General features: G+C 33.8%; 1 protein-coding gene across 1 annotated transcript in view; it reads right to left on the reverse strand.

Moving 5' to 3' along the window:
- LOC109057078 (transcription factor 4) overlaps window positions 1-21,744 on the reverse strand; it is a 50,725-nt gene that overhangs the window by 26,024 nt on the left and 2,957 nt on the right. Inside the window, exons 2-8 of the mRNA XM_042748061.1 lie at window positions 8,918-9,023; window positions 7,697-7,830; window positions 7,338-7,473; window positions 5,918-5,988; window positions 4,863-4,941; window positions 1,866-1,942; window positions 859-1,068 (exon numbers count right to left, since the gene is read on the reverse strand). Of these exons, the coding sequence (XP_042603995.1) occupies window positions 859-1,068; window positions 1,866-1,942; window positions 4,863-4,941; window positions 5,918-5,988; window positions 7,338-7,473; window positions 7,697-7,830; window positions 8,918-9,023 (813 nt within the window). The remainder of the gene's footprint in view (window positions 1-858; window positions 1,069-1,865; window positions 1,943-4,862; window positions 4,942-5,917; window positions 5,989-7,337; window positions 7,474-7,696; window positions 7,831-8,917; window positions 9,024-21,744) is intronic.

The following is a 21,744-nucleotide window of genomic DNA, read 5'->3' on the forward strand; positions in this document are numbered from 1 at the left end:
AAATATTACATTTTTTTATTTTATTTCAGTTAACATTTATTTAATTTCAAGTAACAATTTTTTAATGGTTTTAATTGTTTCTTTTTAAATAACAATAATAAAACTGTATCAGTTTTAATTTTTATTTCAGTTTTGTGTATTTTAGTACATCAAGTTAACTAAATTAAACTGTTTCCTTGAAATATCAAATAAATTCCTTGAAACTTCCATGAAAAATTAAATTTCATTATTATTATTATTTTTAATATGTCTTTTTTTATAGTTTTGTTTTATAGCTTTTACTTATTAATTTGTATTATTTTTTAGTAAATCAAAATGAGAAATACTACCTTGGGAACTTTCTGAAACAAAATAAGTTGATATTTATTTAATTTCAAGCAACATTTTTTAAATAATAAAAATGATATAATTTATAATTCTTATTTTTGTTGAGCAACTAGCTGAAATATCATGCAATTTATTATTATTATTATTTTATTTTTTTAATATGTCCATATAGTTTTTTTTTTTTAAATAATTGATTTTTTTAAATTATTTTTTTAAACACTAAAACAAATAAAAATGCTGCCTTGTCAGCTAGCTAAAATAAAGTATGTTTACAGTTTTGAAATATTTTATTTTATCAAGTAACAACAATGTTTTTTTTATGGTTTTAGTTTTAGTTATTATTTTGGTGATTTTAGTATAATAACTAGGTGGCGCTGCACATATGATGGGTCAATCCAAACAGGCTGATCTAGACAATAATGATTGAATAAGAAGAGACACAGAGAGATGCCTGAATTGCATGAACATCCAGGAAGCAGGAAGTGGCTCCAGACGGCGGGAGCTCAGAGGTCAGAGGTCAGCGGCTCTTACCATGAGCGAGTGTCTGCTGGAGGGAAGCAGTCCGCCGCTGTATCCGGCGCTCAGGCCGCCCATGGCTCCGTTGTGAGAGTGAGACGGAGTGATCAGTCCGTGCATGTCTGCGTGAGCGCCGGGCATCGCTGTGGACGGACCGACCGCGTGACTGCGCAACACATGGATGGCATCGTCCAGCCGCTCCAACCTGTCCTCGATACGACTCTGCTGCAGGACAGAGACACACAACCAGCATCATCAAACCTGTCTCACACTCAACCTACTACATTAGGCCTGTCAAAAAGGCTAAAAAAATTCATTCATATGTTGTACTAAAAAATAATCAATATTCCAATTATAAAGGCATAATTTCCGTTAGGGGGGAAAACAGCTTTTGGCTTCTCTCTTGAGGCCACAAGAGAGCGCATCGAGCAAAATATTACTAATGCACGTTTCTTCAAAGCAATAAAATAACACGACTATCTGTGAAAAAGTGCATAATGTTTAAAAACCACATATAATTAATTCCGTTGCTTAGACTATTAGAAACAAAACAGCATCATGCATGAATGTATAGTTTAATACAAAGGACCGAAAACCAATCACAAAGAGTACATTTTTCATTTAAAAACACGAGATGCAGAAAAAACACCATAAAGTCTCGAGACATGTTTTTTTAAAAGTTAAACTTGCATTCATTTTACACGGCTTTCTAAACATGCAGCTCTCTTGTGCGGTTGTGGCTAGAAGGGATACAGCTAAAACTGGAAGCTAACACTAAATGTGATTTTCTACATCATGTTCACACACAACGCTCTGAACTTACTCCTGATTTCTCTCAACATGGCAACACCAGAGCTTTCAGTCAAGACATGGGAATTAAAGTAACTGGAGTTACTTATTTGAAAAAGAAACTCAGATATTTCCTTCGAAATTAAAAATTAATGCGTTACTTTTATGGTTACTTGAAAAAAAGTAATGTGCTTTGCTTGTAATGTGTTAACCCCAGCACATGTATCTCTCACCAGCGAGTGCAGCGGTGGCTCGTAACTCGGGGACGAGGCTCCCTGACCGTTTCTGGACCAGACGGCTGTACTGGCAGCTAAAGAGACCAAAACATCATCATCATCATCAACAGAAACATCTTGATTAACAAAACAAATGATGGGATATAACAGCTTCATATTTTGACCAGTAGGTGGCAGCCTTATTTAAACAGTTTTGTTAATATTTTGAATTAGATTTGTAGCTTTCTGTTTTCAGTTGAATTTTAGTTGAAGTCTGAATAGTTTTACTGTTTTTTTGTTTTGTTTTTTTCCCATTAGGTAGGTTTTTAAGTTTTTGTTAACTATAATATATAATATAATTTCAGTGTTTTTACTATCCAGCATGTGCAAAATTAACAAATGACTGTGATTTGTATAATACTTTCTAATTAGTATCACTGAGACAGCATCATTATAGTTAACTAAAATTAAAATCACACTCACACACACACAAAAATAAAAAAATGAAACAAAACATTTTTATGGCAACATTTCTCATTTTAACTTAGTTTAACTTAATGTACCAAAATAACTAAAACTGAAATGAAAATGAACAAAAACTAAATAAAAATAAAATATGAAAAAATGAATAAAATGGATATATATACACACACACACCAAAAACACACCAAAATTACTAAAACATTAACTAAAATTAAAATGGAAACAAAACATGAAAATAAAAAGTGATTAATAAAAACGGCATAATATAAATAAAAATTAATAAAAACTAAAATAGTATCTCAATCATACTAAAACAACCCTGCATTGAAAAACAACTGATATTTTTTTAATTTTATATATTTTTTTTATAGTTTTAACTTTTAATATTTTATAATTTTGTTGTGTTTTTGTCATTTTTATAACTTCTTTTAATATGTCTGTAATAGCATTTTATTTTATTTTATTTTATTTTATTTTATTTTATTTTATTTTATTTTATTTTATTTTATTTAATTTTATTTTATTTTAACAAAAATGAGAAATGATGCCTTGGAAACTACCTGAAATAAAACACTTTTTATATTTTATTTTGTTGCAGTTTGATTTAATTTCACCTGAAGCTTCATGAATACAATGGTTTTGCTTTTATTTTCGAGAAACTGATCATTTTTTATCTTTTTATGTGGTCAAATCTTTCTTCTGGCCTAATGCATTCCCCTCATATCCTGTAAATCCGTATTTTCTCGTTGATCCGACACTAAACCAGGCTCAATTAACCATCACTCACTCCGGTGGAATAAATACCCAGTCTTCTCTTTGTAGTGCAGGTTTCTTGATGTGAGAGCAGCGGTGATGATCAGCTGGTGGGCCGCCGGCCGCCTGACCCTTCCTTTGATAGGTGACGACCCTCATGCTAATAACACCTCGTTATTCTTTCATTCTTGAGTTAAGATGCAAACTCGTTTGCTGTGGCCGGTTCACAGCATTAATTAGAGAGGAGCGGTGCTTGTTCATCAGATCTCCCTGACCTTCACCTGTTTGCGTTTGCGGCATCCGCTCATTACGTACGTCGCACCTAATTATGTTCTGTTTTTTCAAATCGTACTTCTTTACAGAAACACGCATTTCAGACGCTTCCCCGTATTATTAAACCTCATTTCCAAATGCTAATTAGCACATAATTACAGCCACATTCATGTGCAAATAAATTTTGCATGTATCCGCGCCGCTGCCAATGAGAAAATTATTAAATTAGTTACTTAAACTTCCCTCGCATGTTTAAGTTTAAATATTAATTTGCGGTTGCGCATTTAATGGTTGTCGGTCTAATAACTTTGGCACTCGGAGAAATAGCAATTAGGCGGTGGTCGTTTCCATAGCGACGTGAATAATGACTCGTTAATCAGGCCTTGAGATGAAGTGTGTTTCAGAGTTTGAATCAAAAATGAAGAATGAAACATAAAAAGCTTTTCAACTTGAAATAAATGGCTTTAGCAGTGTGCAGTATATATATTAAGTAATTTATTTTTATACGCATAAAAGCAGTTATTTTAATTATATTTCATTTAAATATTTAAAATAAATATTAAAAAAATTTTTAGATTTAAAAATTTAAGTTAAATCTGCATTTTTTTATATGTTTGTTGTTCACCTTTTTCAAATAGACAAAACAACTATTATAAAAATCATTATTTTTTTATCATTATTTTATAATTTTTAAATTTTATATTATTTCAATTAATGTTTATTTTATTTCATGCAACGAAAATTTCATGTAAATCATGTAACATATTTAACAGTAAATAAAATATCCGAATTATTAAATAAAATACTATAATTGCTAACATGTGCAGAATAAACCAAAACACGTTATCTCAAAACGCAATGCACTTGACCTTTCATTTTCAGCGTGACACATTCATTGTACTTACAAACGTTACATTTTTTACAAAATATATATATATATATTTATTTTTTTTTTTCACGATAACTGGAATAAAGCATGTGGTCATGTGACAACCAATATTTATTTATTTTTTACATAAAAATATTTTAGTTATTTTAGTACAAAACCTGTTTCCTCGGATTAAATATGATATATAAAAATCTAAATAAGTTAAAATAAATATTCACTTCCAGTATGATGTATTTATCTGACAAAAGTAATATATTTTCAGTGTAAATTTGGTTAAATTTTAAAATTTACAATTTAAAATTAAAGTTAAAATTTTAGTTCATTTTGATATTTTTATGTCTGTATAGTTTTTATAAATTTGTATTTTATATATATATATATATATATTTTTTTTTTTTTTAAGTTTTAATTTTAGTTAACTGTAATAAACTTGGTGGCACATAAATAACAGTACTCAGTATATATTGCATAGTAAAGCAGTAAACAGAGTAATCAGGTGACTGACATCAGTGCAGACAGCTGTGTGTGTGTTCTCTGACACACACACACACCACACACACACACACACACACACACACACACACACACACACACACACACACACACACACGTGTTACCTGTGAGCGAGGGAGGAGATCCCACAGGAGTGGATGGGTTGGATGAGAAGCTGTTATTGGTGTGATCGGGGGAATAGATCTACAAGCACAACAAACACACACATCATCATCATCTGAATTCATCTGAATGATTTTTTTCTGGCTAAGATGTTTTTTGAAAGGCAACATGAACTCACACCTGTTTACTTTTTTAATAAATGTCTCTGGTCTTAATGTGAAGGTTGCTTTAAACGTCTATTTATATAATCTTCAAATTACAATTAGTTTCTTCTTCTATAAAACCATTGTTTATGGAAGCTTGTTTTTTTATATCTAACCAGTCTAACTTTTGTTTTTGCCACAGAATGAAAAATAAAAACTGTATATCTCACAATTTAATTTATCAAAGTATTTTTTTTCTCACAATTTAATTTATCAAAGTAATATATTTAAAAACTATTTATTTAATACTAAGTATAGTTCAAATCTATTAACATATTTAATGACAGATAACTTGAGACTTTTCTGATATAGAAATTATTAAACTTTAATTGGCATATTACTTGTGCACAATGCACATTTCTTAATATTAAGTCTAACATATGTGTTAATGTCACTTTTGATGAGGATTATATGTTCTTTGAATAATATCAGACTTTAAATGCAAGATATTTAAAGTGTACCCGAAGTATACTCACAATAGTTCCACTTTAGTACAATAAAATATACTAAGTATATCTTTGCTTGCGTTGTTTCAGTTTAACAGACTGTAAGTAAACCAGTTTAGTATACTAAAAGTACAATTTTAGAACATTCAAATAAGTACCTAAATATAAAAATGTATTTGTAGTGTATTTAGCATGAAAATCTAAGTATATTTATTTTTCACTGGGGCAGATACAGTATAAAGAAAAAGTCCCAAAGACCTTTTTTATTTTTTATTCAGTGGCAGAGACATAACATAACTTAAAACTCAGCGAAAACATCACTAGAGAAGCCGAATGTGTGGTGAATGCGGTTTCATGTTGCTTTGGATCATGTGTGCATCAGTATCTGTGTTAGACCTGGTCACTCACTGAAGCCAGAGCCTTTCCTAACGCGTCTCCCGTCTGTGAGCTGCTGGCCGCTCCGCTCGGCGCTCGATTCGCTGAAACACAACAGATCAGAGACACTTCACACTCCTGTTCATTCAAATAAGATGTAGACGGTTCCACAGACAAGGCTTAAGCTAGTCCCAGACTAAAATGCATGCACTAAAAAATATCTTGCTCTGACATATCTTAAAATATATTCGTGTCATTGTTCTGTGTCAAGATTCACACCTGTAATGTTTTCTTCTAAGGCATTTTTGTAAAAGTTGCTTACTTATATCTTACTTAAAGGTCTAGTCCTGGCTTAAGTTAAGCCCTGTGTGTGAAAGCGCACCAAAATGATTTAATATGAGACAAAGAAGGTTTTAAATAAGCTTAAAATCAAAAATCATATTTCTTAATTCATTCCCTATTTAAAACTGAGAGTTCTAGACCTGAAAAAATAATGGAAATTATATTAATGGAATTAAATTAATATTAAAAGCTCACGGAAATGTATTAGTGTTGTCAAATGATTAATCGCATACAAAATAAATGTTTTGTTTACATATTATATGTGTGTGTACTGTGTATATTTATTATGTATACATAAATACACACACATGCACATGTGTTATGTTTAAATATGAAATATATTTATATACAGAGATCATACAATCATACAATCCTTATTAACAGTGATATTAAAACACATTTTAGGCATAATATTCAGAAATGTGCATTGCAGAATAGCAAAATACTCCAAATGAAGTTAAATTATAATTTTATATCAGTAAGTGATATGTCAATAAATACATTAATGGATTAAAATTTTACTTAGTATGAAAAATGTATTTTAAATAAATTATGGCATTTTTTTGTTACAGTAATAATTACAGAGATATTGTCATTTGTGAGTTATAAATATTTTTTAAATATTAATATCATGTAAATTCATTATCAAACCCTGAAGTTTTAATTTAATTTAATTTAATTTAATTTAATTTAATTTAATTTAATTTAATTTAATTTAATTTAATTTTTAACTGAGTTTAAGTAAATAAAAAATAAAAAAACACTTGTGACAATCACCGCTTGTGACAATTAATATTTACTTCAACTTCACAAAAACATTTTGAAAACAGAAAATGTTCATGCAATGCTGATTTCTGAACTGACAGATGGAGGAATGACTAATGCTGCTCATCAGTCCATCAGAAAGCGTTAGGGATCATCTTAACATGGCTAGACCTGTTGATTAATCACTAATGTTGTTGGGCAGCTGAACCTGATCACCTGTAGTTCCCTTAGCTCCTTCTGATTTATTATCCTATTATTCCAGCTTTGCTTTTGTTTGCTCTGTGATAGAGTGACTGAAGTGGAGAGAATCAAATCTTCACTTGGCTTGAATTCGGAGGGGACTCACCCATGACGCTGTCTGTCCCATTGGTGGTGGCGGAGCAGGACGCTGCACTGTAGTGATTCGTCCCGCCGCTGCGATGGAAACTGGACATGGGAGGAAGACTGGGGTTAATCTCAGCTGACGAGTGTGACGGGTAACTCTGAAAAACACAGAGAGGGAGAGCATTTGAGACAGGTTCATTTCATTTTCATTTTCAATTAAAGACAATTCAATTTACATGGCTTTATATATATATATATATATATATATATAAAAAAAATCACAACCATACAGTCTAAAATCACAACAACAACGGTTGTCAGGCGTCTACATTGTCAGCTCGCATATAATATCATTGTCTTTGACTTAAAAAATGTGCTCACGAGTCTGTCGTGTGGATGCAGGCCGCAGTAGCTGCTGCTCTGAGCGCTGTGTGTGGAGTTTCCCAGCATGCTGTTGTATCCGGGCTGGTTCATACTGCCGGACGAGCTCCATGGGTCTGTACTGTGATGACCGTCTGAAATCACACATGAAACACACAGACAAAACATTTAGCATTTTTAGACCATTTCTAAATTGTTGCTAGGGTGTTTTGAGTGTTTAGGCTGTTGATCTGCAGTGTTAGGGTGTTCTGGGTGTTTAGGTTGTTGTTATGTAGTTGCTAGGGTGTTCTGAATGTTTAGGCTGTTGTTATGCAGTTTCTAGGGTGTTCAGTGTTTTTTAGGCTGTTGTTCTGCAGATGCTAAGTGTTAAGGCTGGTTGTTGAGGTGTTCTGAGTGTTTTAGGCTATTTTTATGTAGTTGCTAGGGTGTTCTGAGTATGAGTGTTTTTGGCTGTTACTATGCAGTTGTTAAGGTGTTCTGAGTGTTTTAGGCTATTTTTATGTAGTTGCTAGGGTGTTCTGAGTGTTTAGGCCGTTGCTATGCAGTTGTTAAGGTGTTTTGATGGTTTTAGGCTGTTGTTCTGCAGTTGCTAGGGTGTTTTGGGTGTTTATGCTGTTGCTATGCAGTGTTAGGGTGTTCTGGGTGTTTAGGTTGTTGTTATGTAGTTGCTAGGGTGTTCTGAGTGTTTAGGCTGTTGTTATGTTGTTGCTAGGGTGTTCTGAATGTTTAGGCTGTTGCTATACAGTTTTGCTATGGTGTTTTGAGTGTTTTATGGCTGTTGTTATGTAGTTTTGTTAGGGTGTTCTGGGTGTTTAGGTTGTTGTTATGTAGTTGCTAGGGTGTTCTGAATGTTTAGGCTGTTGCTATACAGTTTCTATGGTGTTCTGAGTGTTAAGGCTGTTGTTATATAGTTGCTAGGGATTTCTGAGTGTTTAGGCTGTTGTTATGCAGTTGGCTAGGTGTTTCTGAGTGTTTGTAGCTTGTTACTATGCAGTTGCTGGGGTTGTTCTGAGTGTTTAGTTGGTTGTTGCTATGCAGAAACTAAGGTGTTTGAAGTGTTTAGGCTGTTTTTTTATGTAGTTGCTAGGGTATTCTGAATGTTTAGGCTGTGTTTTAGGCAGTCGTTTCATCAGGTGTGTAAGGTTTACCTGGCACAATATTCAGATAATAGGGTGTTTGGAGTGTTTTAGGCAGTCGTTTCATCAGGTGTGTAAGGTTTACCTGGCATAAAGAAGGAACTGGGAAAGCTGCTGCCCGGTGCTTTAGAGGACGGGTAACCCGGTGAGTCCCGGTTGTAATCGGCAGTGCTAGCGGAAGGGGCATATACCTGAAACACACACACAAGACGCCGTGATCAGGATGGCTAATGACACAAAACACACTTTCAATGTACATTTAATTTCATATTTTATGCCGTGCACTAAGAACCACCAGAAAAGAGACGGAAACAGAGCGAAACCCTTTCCCAGGAAAAAATGTTCATGTTCCCAAAGTGTTGCGACACAATAATTTAGTGCAAATGTGAGACAAGCAGCTGCAGCGGATCAGTGATGACATCAGCAGACAAACAGCAGAGCATTCCTGTCTGGAAAACTGTGCTGTAATGACTAGCAGGAATGGTGGGAACATGCCGGATGGGAATATGGAGCTGGGATAAACAGCGGATGTGTGAGGACAGAACGACCCTCAGAAGATACACCTCAAAAACTAGAACACAGGCGATGGAAAATCACATCTCAAATGCTTCTCCTGTACCTAAAGCAGAGCAAATGGAAACTAAATTGTTTCTGATAAGATAAAGTTATTTTTTTTATTTTTTATTTTTCTAAGCAATTGTAGGTTAAAAGTCTGAGACAAACGTAAATGAAGCTAAAACTGAAAACTTACGACATCTCCAGAGCTCAAGGGTGGAGTTTGAGGAGTTTTATGGAGACCAAGAGACCTCAGCACAGATGGAGCACACAAACACACACACACACACACACACACACACACACACATCTCTCTCTCTCTCTCTCTCTCTCCTCTCTCTCTCTCACACACACACACACACACACACACTCGCTGTGAAAGAGATCAGGCTGACTTTAGGGGGGTTCAATAACATGGAGATTTTTTCTGGCTGGTTCATTTCTGCACCTGTCCACAGTTAACACATTTCTAGGTGTTTAAAATGTTTTTTTTCTATTAATTTGCTATATGATAACTAATCCTATTAACATCCTATATATATCTAAATGATTTTAGCAAAATGCAAGTCTTTTAGCAGCTGCTATATAGTTGTTAGAGTGTTTTATGCTGTTTTTATGCAGTTTCTAGCGTGTTCTGAATGTTTTAGGTTGTTGCTATTCATTTGCTAGGTTACACTAAGTGTTTTACGCCGTTGCTAGGGTATTCTGAGTGATTTAGACTGTTGCTCTGCAGTTGCTAGTGTTATATGAGTGTTTTAGGCTGTTGCCATTCAGTTGCTAGTGTGTTCCATGTGTTTCAATCTGTCGCTATGCAGTTGCTAGGGTGTTCTGAGTGATTTAGACTGTTGCTCTGCAGTTGCTAGGGTGTTGTGGGTGTTTTAGGCTCTTGCTATGCAGATGCTATGGTGTTGTGAGTTGTTTAGTCTGTTGCTATGCAGTTGCTAGGGTGTTCTGAGTGTTTAAACTGTCGCTATGCAGTTGCTAGTGCTATATGAGTGTTTTAGGCTGTTGCGTTCCATATGTTTTAACTATATGAGTTGTTTTAGGCTGTTGCCATGCAGTGCTAGTGTGTTCCATGTGTTTTTAATCTGTCGCTATGCAGTTTCTAGTGTGTTTTGAGTGTTTTTTAACTGTCGCTATGCAGTTTGCTAGTATTATATGAGTTGTTTTAATCTGTCGCTATGCAGTTGCTAGGGTGTTCTGAGTGTTAAGTCTGTCGCTATCCAGTTGCTAGTGTGTTCTGAGTGTTTAAACTGTCGCTATGCAGTTGCTAGTGCTATATGAGTGTTTTAGGCTGTTGCCATATGTGTTTTAATCTGTCGTGAGTGTTTTAGGCTGTTGCCATGCCTTTGCTAGGGTGTTCTGAGTGTTTTTAGGCTGTTGCCATGCAGTTGCTATATGTGTTCCATGTGTTTTAATCTGTCGCTATGCAGTTTCTAGTGTGTTTTGAGTGTTTAAAGCTGTTGCTATGCAGTTGCTAGTATTACCATGTGTTTTAATCTGTCGCTATTCAGATTCTATAAAGTTTTTTGAGTGTTTTAGGCTGTTGCCATGCAGTTGCTAGTGTGTTCCATGTGTTTTAATCTGTCGCTATGCAGTTTCTAGTGTGTTTTGAGTGTTTAAAGCTGTTGCTATGCAGTTTCTAGTGTGTTCCGAGTGTTTTAGGTTGTTGCTATGTGGTTGCTAGGGTGTTGTAAGTAGAGTCTCGGTGATGTGTGATTCAGGTCTCTCTTTCAATGTGATTTGTTTTCAGGTGTTTTCTGGTTCAGCAGGTAAAAATAGTGCGTCTGATCACTCAGTAAAATAGCAGCAGACTCATGATGTGAGGAATCCTTCATGTCTGGAGCTCAAACGCTGCAGGAGTGAGTCTGTTTACTGCAGCAGATCAGGAGCAGATGGAGCGAAACCAAAGCAGTCACGAAAGCCACAACACACACACACAGCACAGAGTCTTTCACCCAACCGTCACACACACACACACACACACACACACACACACACACGCACAGAGTCTTGCCCCTCACACCTTATTAGTGTGACCCACTCGTTGCACCTGTGCTAAACTGACCAACACACACACACACACACACATGCAGGAGAACACACACATTTTACCAAAACCAATAAAAACAAACAAAAAAAACAAAAAACACACACACTTAAAAGCTCCTCCTGAGCATACAGTGTAAAACAGCTAATGTGCATGTGAAACAAACACTCAACAAACTAGTATTCAGTCTTCTTTTTTTCTGAGAAAGAGAGAGACAATTGGTTTTAGACTGTTGCTATGCAGTTACTAAGCAGTTGCCAGGGTATTTCGAGTGGTTTAGGCAGTTGCTAAGTAATTTCTAGGAGTTTTTGAAAGTTTCGGGCTTCTTCTGTTCAGTTATGATAATTTATTCTGTGAATTTACGAAGTTGATATGGAGATTTTAAAATTTTACAATGTAGCTACTAAGTTGCCCAAGTATTCTTAGACATGTTTTAAATATTTTAGACTGTTGCTATGGAGTTGCTAGGGTGCACAAATTTTCTAGAGACATTGCTATGTACACACACAAAAAAACAAACAAACAAACAAACAAACAATCACACACTCAACAAAATAAAAATAACAATGCTCATGTTTGTGAATCAAACACTCAACAAATTAACAATGAAACATTCTCTCTTTTTTTTTGAGAAAGAGAGAGAGTTGCGGAAGGAAGTTCCTCCCTCACTTTGGACTTCATTCCCCCAAAACCCAAAATTTATAAAACTCTACACATATATAAAAAAACAAAAAGATCCAAAACACACACACACACACAGGGGTCTGGCTTTACCATCAAACACTAATCTATTCCACATGAACCATAGCGAGATCTCTCTCTCTCTCTCTCTCTCTCTCTCTCTCACACACACACACACACACACTCCCTGAGGAGAAGCAGCTTCCTGTGGCTTGATTAGGGAGAACCGTGCAAAGACAAGTGCCTCCCACAGCAGCACCTGTGACTGTGTGTGTGTGTGTGTGTGTGTGTGTGTGTGTGTGTGTGTGTGTGTGTGTGTGTATGTGTGTGTTTCAGGTCAGATGTCAATACAGCTAGGAAACACTTTACACACAGAAGTAATGGAGAGAGAGAGACACATATAACTCTCACACACACGTTTGTTTCTGTGAATTGTGGGGAGTTTCCATACACTTCGATTATTTTTATACTAACTAAACAATATTTTCTATCCCCTAACCCTAAACCTACCCCTTACAGAAAACCTGTTTGCATTCTTACACTTTCAGATAAAATAAAAATGCATTAATTAATATAATTTTTTAAAATAAGAACAATCAAAATAAGCGAATGAAAAGACAATATTTAAATAAATAAATAAATACAAAAATATATAATAATAATAGTTTTGAAATAAAAAAACATAAGTTGTTGATGAAAACCTAATTAAATAATGAAAATATAAAATTATAAAATATTTTAAATTAAAAATAATCAAAATAGAAAAGGAATGCAAAATTAAAATAAATTAATTCCAAATGAAACAATAAAAAAAGACTGTGAACGTGAATGTGTTGTTAAATTAATGAAATAGTAATTTTAAATCTCAGAGATATTAGTCAAAGGAGTTTGACTGACAAAAAAGTTCAGGAATCACAGATTTAATAACAATGCAAGCTTGACTTTGTGCTTTTAAAGCCGCTGTTAATTTCTCCAGACTGAAGGACGAGATGAAATCAATCTCTGTGATGATCAAACACATGTCATCATAAACATGGACATTTCAGCTCATATTGAAAGCAGAATATTCCTTTAAGTACAATGACAGGTGGAGAAAAAACACACATGCACAACACATCAGGAGCTGATCAAACGCACAAACAATCACACACACAACGCTAACGAACTTCATTTAAGAATGAGAGGAAACAAAGGGACGAGAGAGAAAGAAAAGAGCCCAGTTCAGTGTTTATACTGAGAAATCAGTTCAAGATGTGAAAGATGTACACACACACACACACATCTGATCAAAGACACCAAAGCTTTTAATTGACCTCTAATTACATCAAATGAACCTGGAGTAACGTACAGCTGCAGAGAAAGAAAATAAAACACAAAAGAGATAAAAGAAAAAGAAAATAAACAAGAAAAAAAATTAAGTAATAAAATAAAATTGGAACACTAATAATTATCATGAAAACTTTTGAAAATAAATTAATAAACTACTTTAAAATAAGAACAATCAAAATAAGCTGATGAAAAGATGATAATTAAGCCATAAAAATTTAAAATTACAATAAATAAATAATTTTTAAATAAAAATAATAAAATAAAATAAGATAAAATAAAATAAAAAGAAATAATAAAAATAATAAAATTTAATAAAATTAAATAAAAATAAAAGACAAGACAAAAAAGGAAAAAAGGAAGAGAAGCAAGGAAAAGAAACTAATAGAAAAAAAAATATTAAACTATAGTAGAATAGTAAACCTAATATAAAAAATAACAAAAATAAAAATAATAAAACCTTATAACTAAAAATAATAAAAATTAAATAAAAAAGTAAAGACAAAAACACAATAAAATAAAAAGAAATTAAACAACAAAAGAAAAGACAAGCAAAGAAAAGAAATTACCATTTTAAACTATATTACATTTTTAAACCAAATATAAACTATTAAAATCAAATCAAAATAAAAGGTGTTTCGAGTGGGGTCACGGTCAGGTCTGAGGTCAGCGACCTCTGTGTGTGTGTGTGTGTGTGTGTGCGTGATTGACAGCTCGACAGTGTGGCCTTGCTGTGTGTGTTGCCATAGCAATGGCAGAAGAAAACGCGTCAGATCTGAGCGTGTGCAGCACAGATGGTGCAGAGAGCATCCGCTCCACACTCGCTCTATACTGCTCTCTACATATCTGAACACTTTACTCACACACACACACAGATCCAGCAGCTCGAAGCCATGCGCTCACAGGCCATGTGTGTGTGTGTGTGTGTGTGTGTTTTCTCCGTTTCAGATCAACAGGATTACACGTCGAGTGCTGCAATGTTTCTTTCTTCTCTTCTTTTCTCTCATTCTTGTCTTTGTCAGAAATCGACAGCAGAGCTTTGTTCTCTAACAGATTTACCCTGTTTGATTACCATGATTTACTGCTGCTGCTGGAGCCCCCTAGTGGAGCTCGACACACACACACACACACACACACACACACACACACACACACACACACACACACTAACATACACTAACATACACACAAATCACTCACTCACTCACTCACATAAACAAATTACTCACACACACTCACTCACTCATACAAACACACACACACACACACACACACACAAACACACACACATAAATCACTAATACACACACACACACACACACATAAATCACTAATACACACACACACACACACACATAAATCACTAATACACACACACACATAAATCACTAATACACACACACACACACGCAAATCACTACTACACACGTGTAAATTAGGCCTTACCATTGACTTTAACTGCTTTTGAATAAATCCAGGTATTTATTATAACTTTTCATTATTATTTTTTTTTTTAAATTTTTTTTTAATTCTTTAATTCTTTTTTTTTTTTTTTTGATTCTTTCAGCTTTAACTTTAAAGACAATTTTGTCATTAAAGAACTACACATGAATACAAGAAAAATTGTTTATTTATATTTTTATCTTCTGCCAAAATGAGACATTTTAATTTAGTCAGATTAAACTTACTTTTAGGGAAAATTGAGCAACTGCACTTATTAAAAAAATGTATTGTATACAAACAATTGCAAAATTGTTCCTAGTTGTTTAAAATAACTTCAGACCCAAATCTTAATAGAAAACATAAAAGTTTTTACTTAATTGTATGGGTATAAAATTGTATATAAAATGTTATTTTATATAGATGTTAACCTAATGTTATTAACATTAAAATATGGCATGCATGCAAAAAAAAAAAAAAAAAAACAATAAAGCAACTTAAGTTCATTTAAATCTAATAAAAAGAATGAATGAACTGAATGCAGAAGTTTAAAAAAAGAATGAAATTCTGATTGTACTGTATTCATTGAAATGCATTAAATGTCATTTGCATACTATAATTGGTGGTATATGAATACGGCGGTACACATGAAAACAGCACATGTTTACCCATCTGAGAGAGAGACTCAGAGAGACGTGGCATGTGTTTATAATCTGAGCGTCCAAATGTTTCTGCTTGAGTCAGAACAGATGAAGAGATTCTTCTGCACTCCATCCATCCTGAGATCCTGAGATCATCTCACCAACATCAAACACAAACTCTTCATCACACGTCTGTCAGCACGGGACCATCTGAAGAAATCAGCGCCATTACCGCCTTTTCACAATGCTTTCGTTCAAATACTGTTTTTTTAAATGTAGATATATCTGCATATTAAATTGTCTTTTTAGAAACTGACCATTTAGAAACTGAGAAACTGAGTATAAATGAACTATAAAATCCTTGTTACTTTTTCATGAAGTTTAGATATGGAAAAATAACAACAACAACAACAACAACAACAATAATAATAATAATAATAATAATAATAATAATAATAATAATAATTGTGTAAAACTATAAGAGCATATCTTTCATATATTATGACCTATTTCATATAATATGCAATATAATATATTTTATCTTGCATATTACATATATTTCACTGCAACATTATACATACATATATACTGTAAACATATATATATATATTAAAATATATTTCATAATTTACAAAAAAAAAATCTTTTTATTTGAATTATATTTTAAACATATAGAATTTAAATATTAAAATATATAATCCATTATATATTATAGATGGAGATTGTTTGCAAACAATTCAAAAATAAAAATCTTCATGTTTTCCCGATGAAAGGCACCTGCTTCGCAGACAGACTCACAGTGAGCTTCAGAGCCTGTATGTATGGCTATAGCTCTCAAACTGAACACATAAACAGGAAATGACACTCATGTGTCCTGGCCATCCCCACAGCCTTATGGGTAATAAGAGCCACTCTGTGCCTCTTTCACTTCTCCAATCAAATAACTCAACGAAAGCACTTAAAACACACAAACACCTCGAGAGAGAGAGAGAGAGAGAGAGAGGGGCAGAACGAGAGAAACACCACACTGGAAAACTGGGAAAAACCAAAGCGTAAACATCCCAGTCAGTCTTTCATCAGGCTTTCAGCTAATTTAGATCATTTAGAGGTAGTCAGTCTTTCTCAGGCAAGAGGCAGAATATTATCACACACAAGAGGTAGTTTGCACACTGTTTACACAGACACACATTACACACACACACTATTATTTGTAAAACACACACACACACACACACACACACACACACACACAGGTGACGGATCTTTACTACAGGCTCTTTATTATTTGTAAACCCTTTCAAGGTATAGAGCTTTTGGCAAGTGACCACAGCGCTTCTAATTTAACCTAATTACTGCCAGATGCCTCGATCCACACACACACACACACACACACACACACACACACACACACACACACACACACACACACACACACACACACACACACACACACACACACACACACACACACACACCATGTGCAAACAGGCCAAATGAACTCACAACTCGACAAACACAACAGATGCAGCGATGTAGATGGTTTATGCTTCAGTTTTGCATCCAGAAAACATATTTTTCATGATGTTCTGCGTGCAAAAATATGAACATAAAAAATAAGAGAGAAAAGAGAAAAAAGAAAATGAAACAAAAAGAAAGATATAAAAGAACTGAAAAAGAAAAATTGTAATACAGATAGTAAATAATATTACAGTATTAAACCAAATATAAAATCAAAATAAAATACATTTAAATTAAAATAAAAGAATAAAAAAAAGCAAAAAATACAAAGAATACAACAAAAATAAAATAATAAACTACTAAAATATTAAAACAAAAATATAAAATACTATACATAAAATAAATGTAAATTAGAAAGATAAGAAAAGAACATAATAAAAATAAAAGAAAAAGAATATGACAAAAATAAAATAAAAATTTAAACTACTAAATAAAATAAATATAAATTAGAAAAGGAAAGAAAAAAAAGAGAAAATAAGAAAATTGAAAAGAAAGGAAAAGAAATTAAATGAAATTTAAAAATAAAATAATAATATAAATGTATAAAGAATAAAAAATATAAGAATAGAAAACAGAAAAAAATAAAACAAAAGAAACTGGGAAAAAAATACTGAATTATATTAAAATATTAAACCAAATATAATAACAAAATAAAACCAATTTAAAGTAAGAGAAAAGCACAGAAAGGTGTGTCGAGCGGGGTCACGTTCAGCAGATGCACACACTCAGTCACACACACACGCCGGTGTTTGTGTGTGTTTGTGACCCACAGGAAGTGCTCGAGGAGAAAATGGGCGGCAGAAGATGGCTGTCGTCCAAACTCATCTCCATGGTGATATTTTAACAGCCCTTTCATGGGATGCGAGAATCCGATTGGTCGGCCTGGTGACCGCGGCGGGTCTCTGATTGGTCGGCCGGGCGGATTCGGAACCTTCGCAAAGAGCCAAATAGAATGTTCCGTCCCATTGAGATCCAGCACTCTGGATAATTCCCTGACATTCCATCCAGCCATTAGCGCCATCAGCGCCGCGTATCTGATCCGCTATCAGCTCAACCTCGCCCAACTGCCAAATCAGTTTCCGAGGATTACCAGGAAAGATTGTAGAAATCTGGAGAGGTTTAAGCGTGAATCCAGGCGTGCGGCGGAAGAGTAACCTTGGGAAACAAAAGTCAAGCGAGGAGCAGACGAGACGGCCGTAATCCAGTGATTGTGAATGAATGAGGATCCTGTCCAGCATCGCGAGCTGGTGACAGATGATTAACCATCACCATAAATAATCAACTGATTATAAAAATTAAAAAAGGAATTTCAAAGACAATCAGAAAGCACACACACACACACACACACACACACACACACACACACACACACACACACAAGCAGCTGTTCCAGATATAATAAACATATCATTTTTCAGCATCTTGACATTAAATATACAGCAAACGGCGTACAATTATTATTATTTTTTTTTTGTCCATTCCAAGCATTTATTGCAAACTAGATTAAAAATATGCAACGCAAATATGGTAAAACTTTAGTCACAAATAATCACTAATTGAAACATGGAAGATTTAAGAATGTTCATACTGATATTGCACCAAAAAAAAACATATTTATATATTTATAATTACCTATAAGTTAATTATTTGTAATTTATAATAATATAAATTTATAATTTTATATTTTAATCTATATAAAAATTTACATATTTACTTTTATTTTCTATGTGTTTTACATAGTTTTCACAAATGACACTTAGTAAAAAACTTAGTAAAGCTAATGCAAAAAACACATTACAATCAAACAAATCAATACTTGATTTTATACTGGCAACAAAATAATATACAGTAAGCCATAAATATTCAATATATTTCCCAGCATTGCAGAAAAAAATACCCTCATGCTGAACATAAGAGGGAAAAACGCAAAATAGATTCTGAACATGCAACGCAAATACATTGAAACTTTAATAATAATAAAAAAAACTATGTACTGGAAGAACATATTTATATATTTATAATTAAAAAATAATTATTTATAAATTAATATTTATATATTTTAATTTATATCAATTATCATATTTACTGCTTTTTTATGTTTTACATATTTTTCACAAATGACAGGCACCATATTCATCATATGCAACTTATTTGTACATTTTTAATTAAACTATAAATTAACTATTTATAATTATATGAATTAATATTTATATATTTTAATTTATATAAACAGCAAAATATGCATTTTTCCCTATGCATTTGTACTAAATTTTTGAAAGTTAATGCACAAATTACAAAAAAGAATAGCTATTTTTTTTTGTCAACAAAATAAATAGACATTCAATATATTTTCCAGCAGTAGTTCACACGGTGCAGAAAAAGACACACACACATTAAACATAGTGAGGGAAAAAAGCATCTCTCATGTTTATGTCACCTTCATGACCCCGTGACCTCAGAAACACACACACACACACACACACACACACACACACACACACACACTTAAACCACAAGCACTGTACTCGTGTTGTCATCTGTGTTGCTTTTGCTGTTTTTAGGCAGTCAGACAAACTATTATTACAAATCACAGTTGGAGCTCAACTAGTGTGACCAAACTCAACCTCTGCTAACCAACCCTATAAGCAGCAACACAAAAAACACACGATCAGACAAACACAACACACAGATCTCAACAATGTCTCAAACTGAGCTCAGATTTGTCAAGACGGACTCAAATGGGTCTCACCAAAAGATACAACACAAGTGAGAGCTGCAAAAGCATCTGAAGAGCAGAAACACACACGAGCTACAGATCACCAGCGGCTCTCTCACACACACACACACACACACACACACACACACACACACGTTATACACACACACACACACACACACACACACACACACACACACACACACACACACACGTGTTACTTAGAAAGGCAAAGTGGACATTAAATAAACAAACCAATCAGGCCGAGATCACAAACCAGACGCGAGAAAAATCCAAACCCCCCCCACACACATGCACGCACACACACACACACACACACACACACACACACAGAGCCCCATATAAAGTTAATTAGAATTAAGATGAAGGCTTAGTGTGTTTCATGTGAAGGGACATATGGACTGAACGGCACTTCAGACGGCCGGATCACAGACGCAGGATCACAGACGCATTATTAAAAGAATAAAACCACCAGGATCAAAGACTGATTACTTCAACATTGCAAACTTGCGGCCGTTTTTCCCTGCTGCTATTTTAGATCGATATACATCCAACATAAAAAAAATTTTTCACAAAACTGTCCCTAAAAATAAGATAAAATCTGACAGAATATCCATCAAATTTTAAAGTTTAAAATATTGATCTATCTTTAAGATAAAAATATTTTTTTCACAAAAACACATCTCAAACACAGAGTAAAATAAGATAAATTTTTCTAAAAATAAAAAAAAAATAAACTGCTGATCATTTATACAGTATAAAAACACACATCTCAAACACAGAGTGTGTTTAGCTACAGTTTTCTACAAAATTGCCCCTAAAAATAAGATAAATTCTGACAAAATATCTATCTTATTCTAAATATAAAAATAGTTATTTATCTTAAAGATAAAATTATTTAAAAAAAACTAAATGCAGATTTTTTTGTACAGTATAAAAACATGTCTTAGACATGGTGTGTGTTGCACAAAATTGTCCCTAAGAATAAGACAAAATCTGACAATATATATATATATCTTATTCTAACATGTAATAGATATCCTATATCTTATTTCTAACATGTAAACAGTTATCTATTTTAAAGATAAAACTATTTAAAAAATAATGGTATAAAAACAGTTTATGCTCAGCCCTCCTTTCCATAAATATTCTATTCTCTGTTATTCACAGTACACATTGTTAAAATTGAGATCTGACCTATTTCTATGCTAGAGTGTCTTCGAACCAGCTGGACACAAAGACAATGAGAGACAACTCCAAACAACAACCCAGACCAATCGCATCCAACACAACTGATGTTGAAACTGCTAATATTGGTGCTTAAGCACGATAAACAGCTTGTGTTTTTCCTCTTTTCTGATTAAAAGCATCTTCTAAATGATCAAATGCAAGAATAGAGCATCCTGAGTTCAATCACGTGACTCGTTCGGACGCGAGAGCATTGCTGCGAATCGTTTAACGTTCCCGCGTTCAGAGGTGAAAACAACCTGCCGATCTGCGAAAGTCTGGCACAGAAAACATTTGGCAGGAGATGAAAACTCCAGATCGACGACAGGAATAAAGAACGCGAGATTCACACAAATCCACTCGCACTTCAGGAATATCATCACAAAACATGCAGCAGTCAACATTCTCACGGACAGAGGACTAATAGTTCAGACACGAAATATCGGTTTATTTTGATCACTACATTTCACTTACTCGGCCAGGAAAGTTCAGGAAAGTTGTAGAAATTAAAATGCATGCCAAAAAAAAAAAATGATGTAAATTTCCTCATCTTTCCCTGGAGAGAGAGACAGACGGAGACAGAGCGAGAGAGAGAGAAGATGCTCCAGAAGTATCTGTCTCTCTGAAGGCCTCAGTCAGACAGACAGTCTCTCTCTCTCTCTCTCTCTCACACACACACACACACACACACACACTCTCTCTCTCTCTCCGTCTCCGGGACAAACCCCAGTTATCCC

Source organism: Cyprinus carpio, chromosome B21 (assembly GCF_018340385.1).
Source record: "Cyprinus carpio isolate SPL01 chromosome B21, ASM1834038v1, whole genome shotgun sequence".
In the NCBI taxonomy this organism is placed as follows: domain Eukaryota; kingdom Metazoa; phylum Chordata; class Actinopteri; order Cypriniformes; family Cyprinidae; genus Cyprinus; species Cyprinus carpio.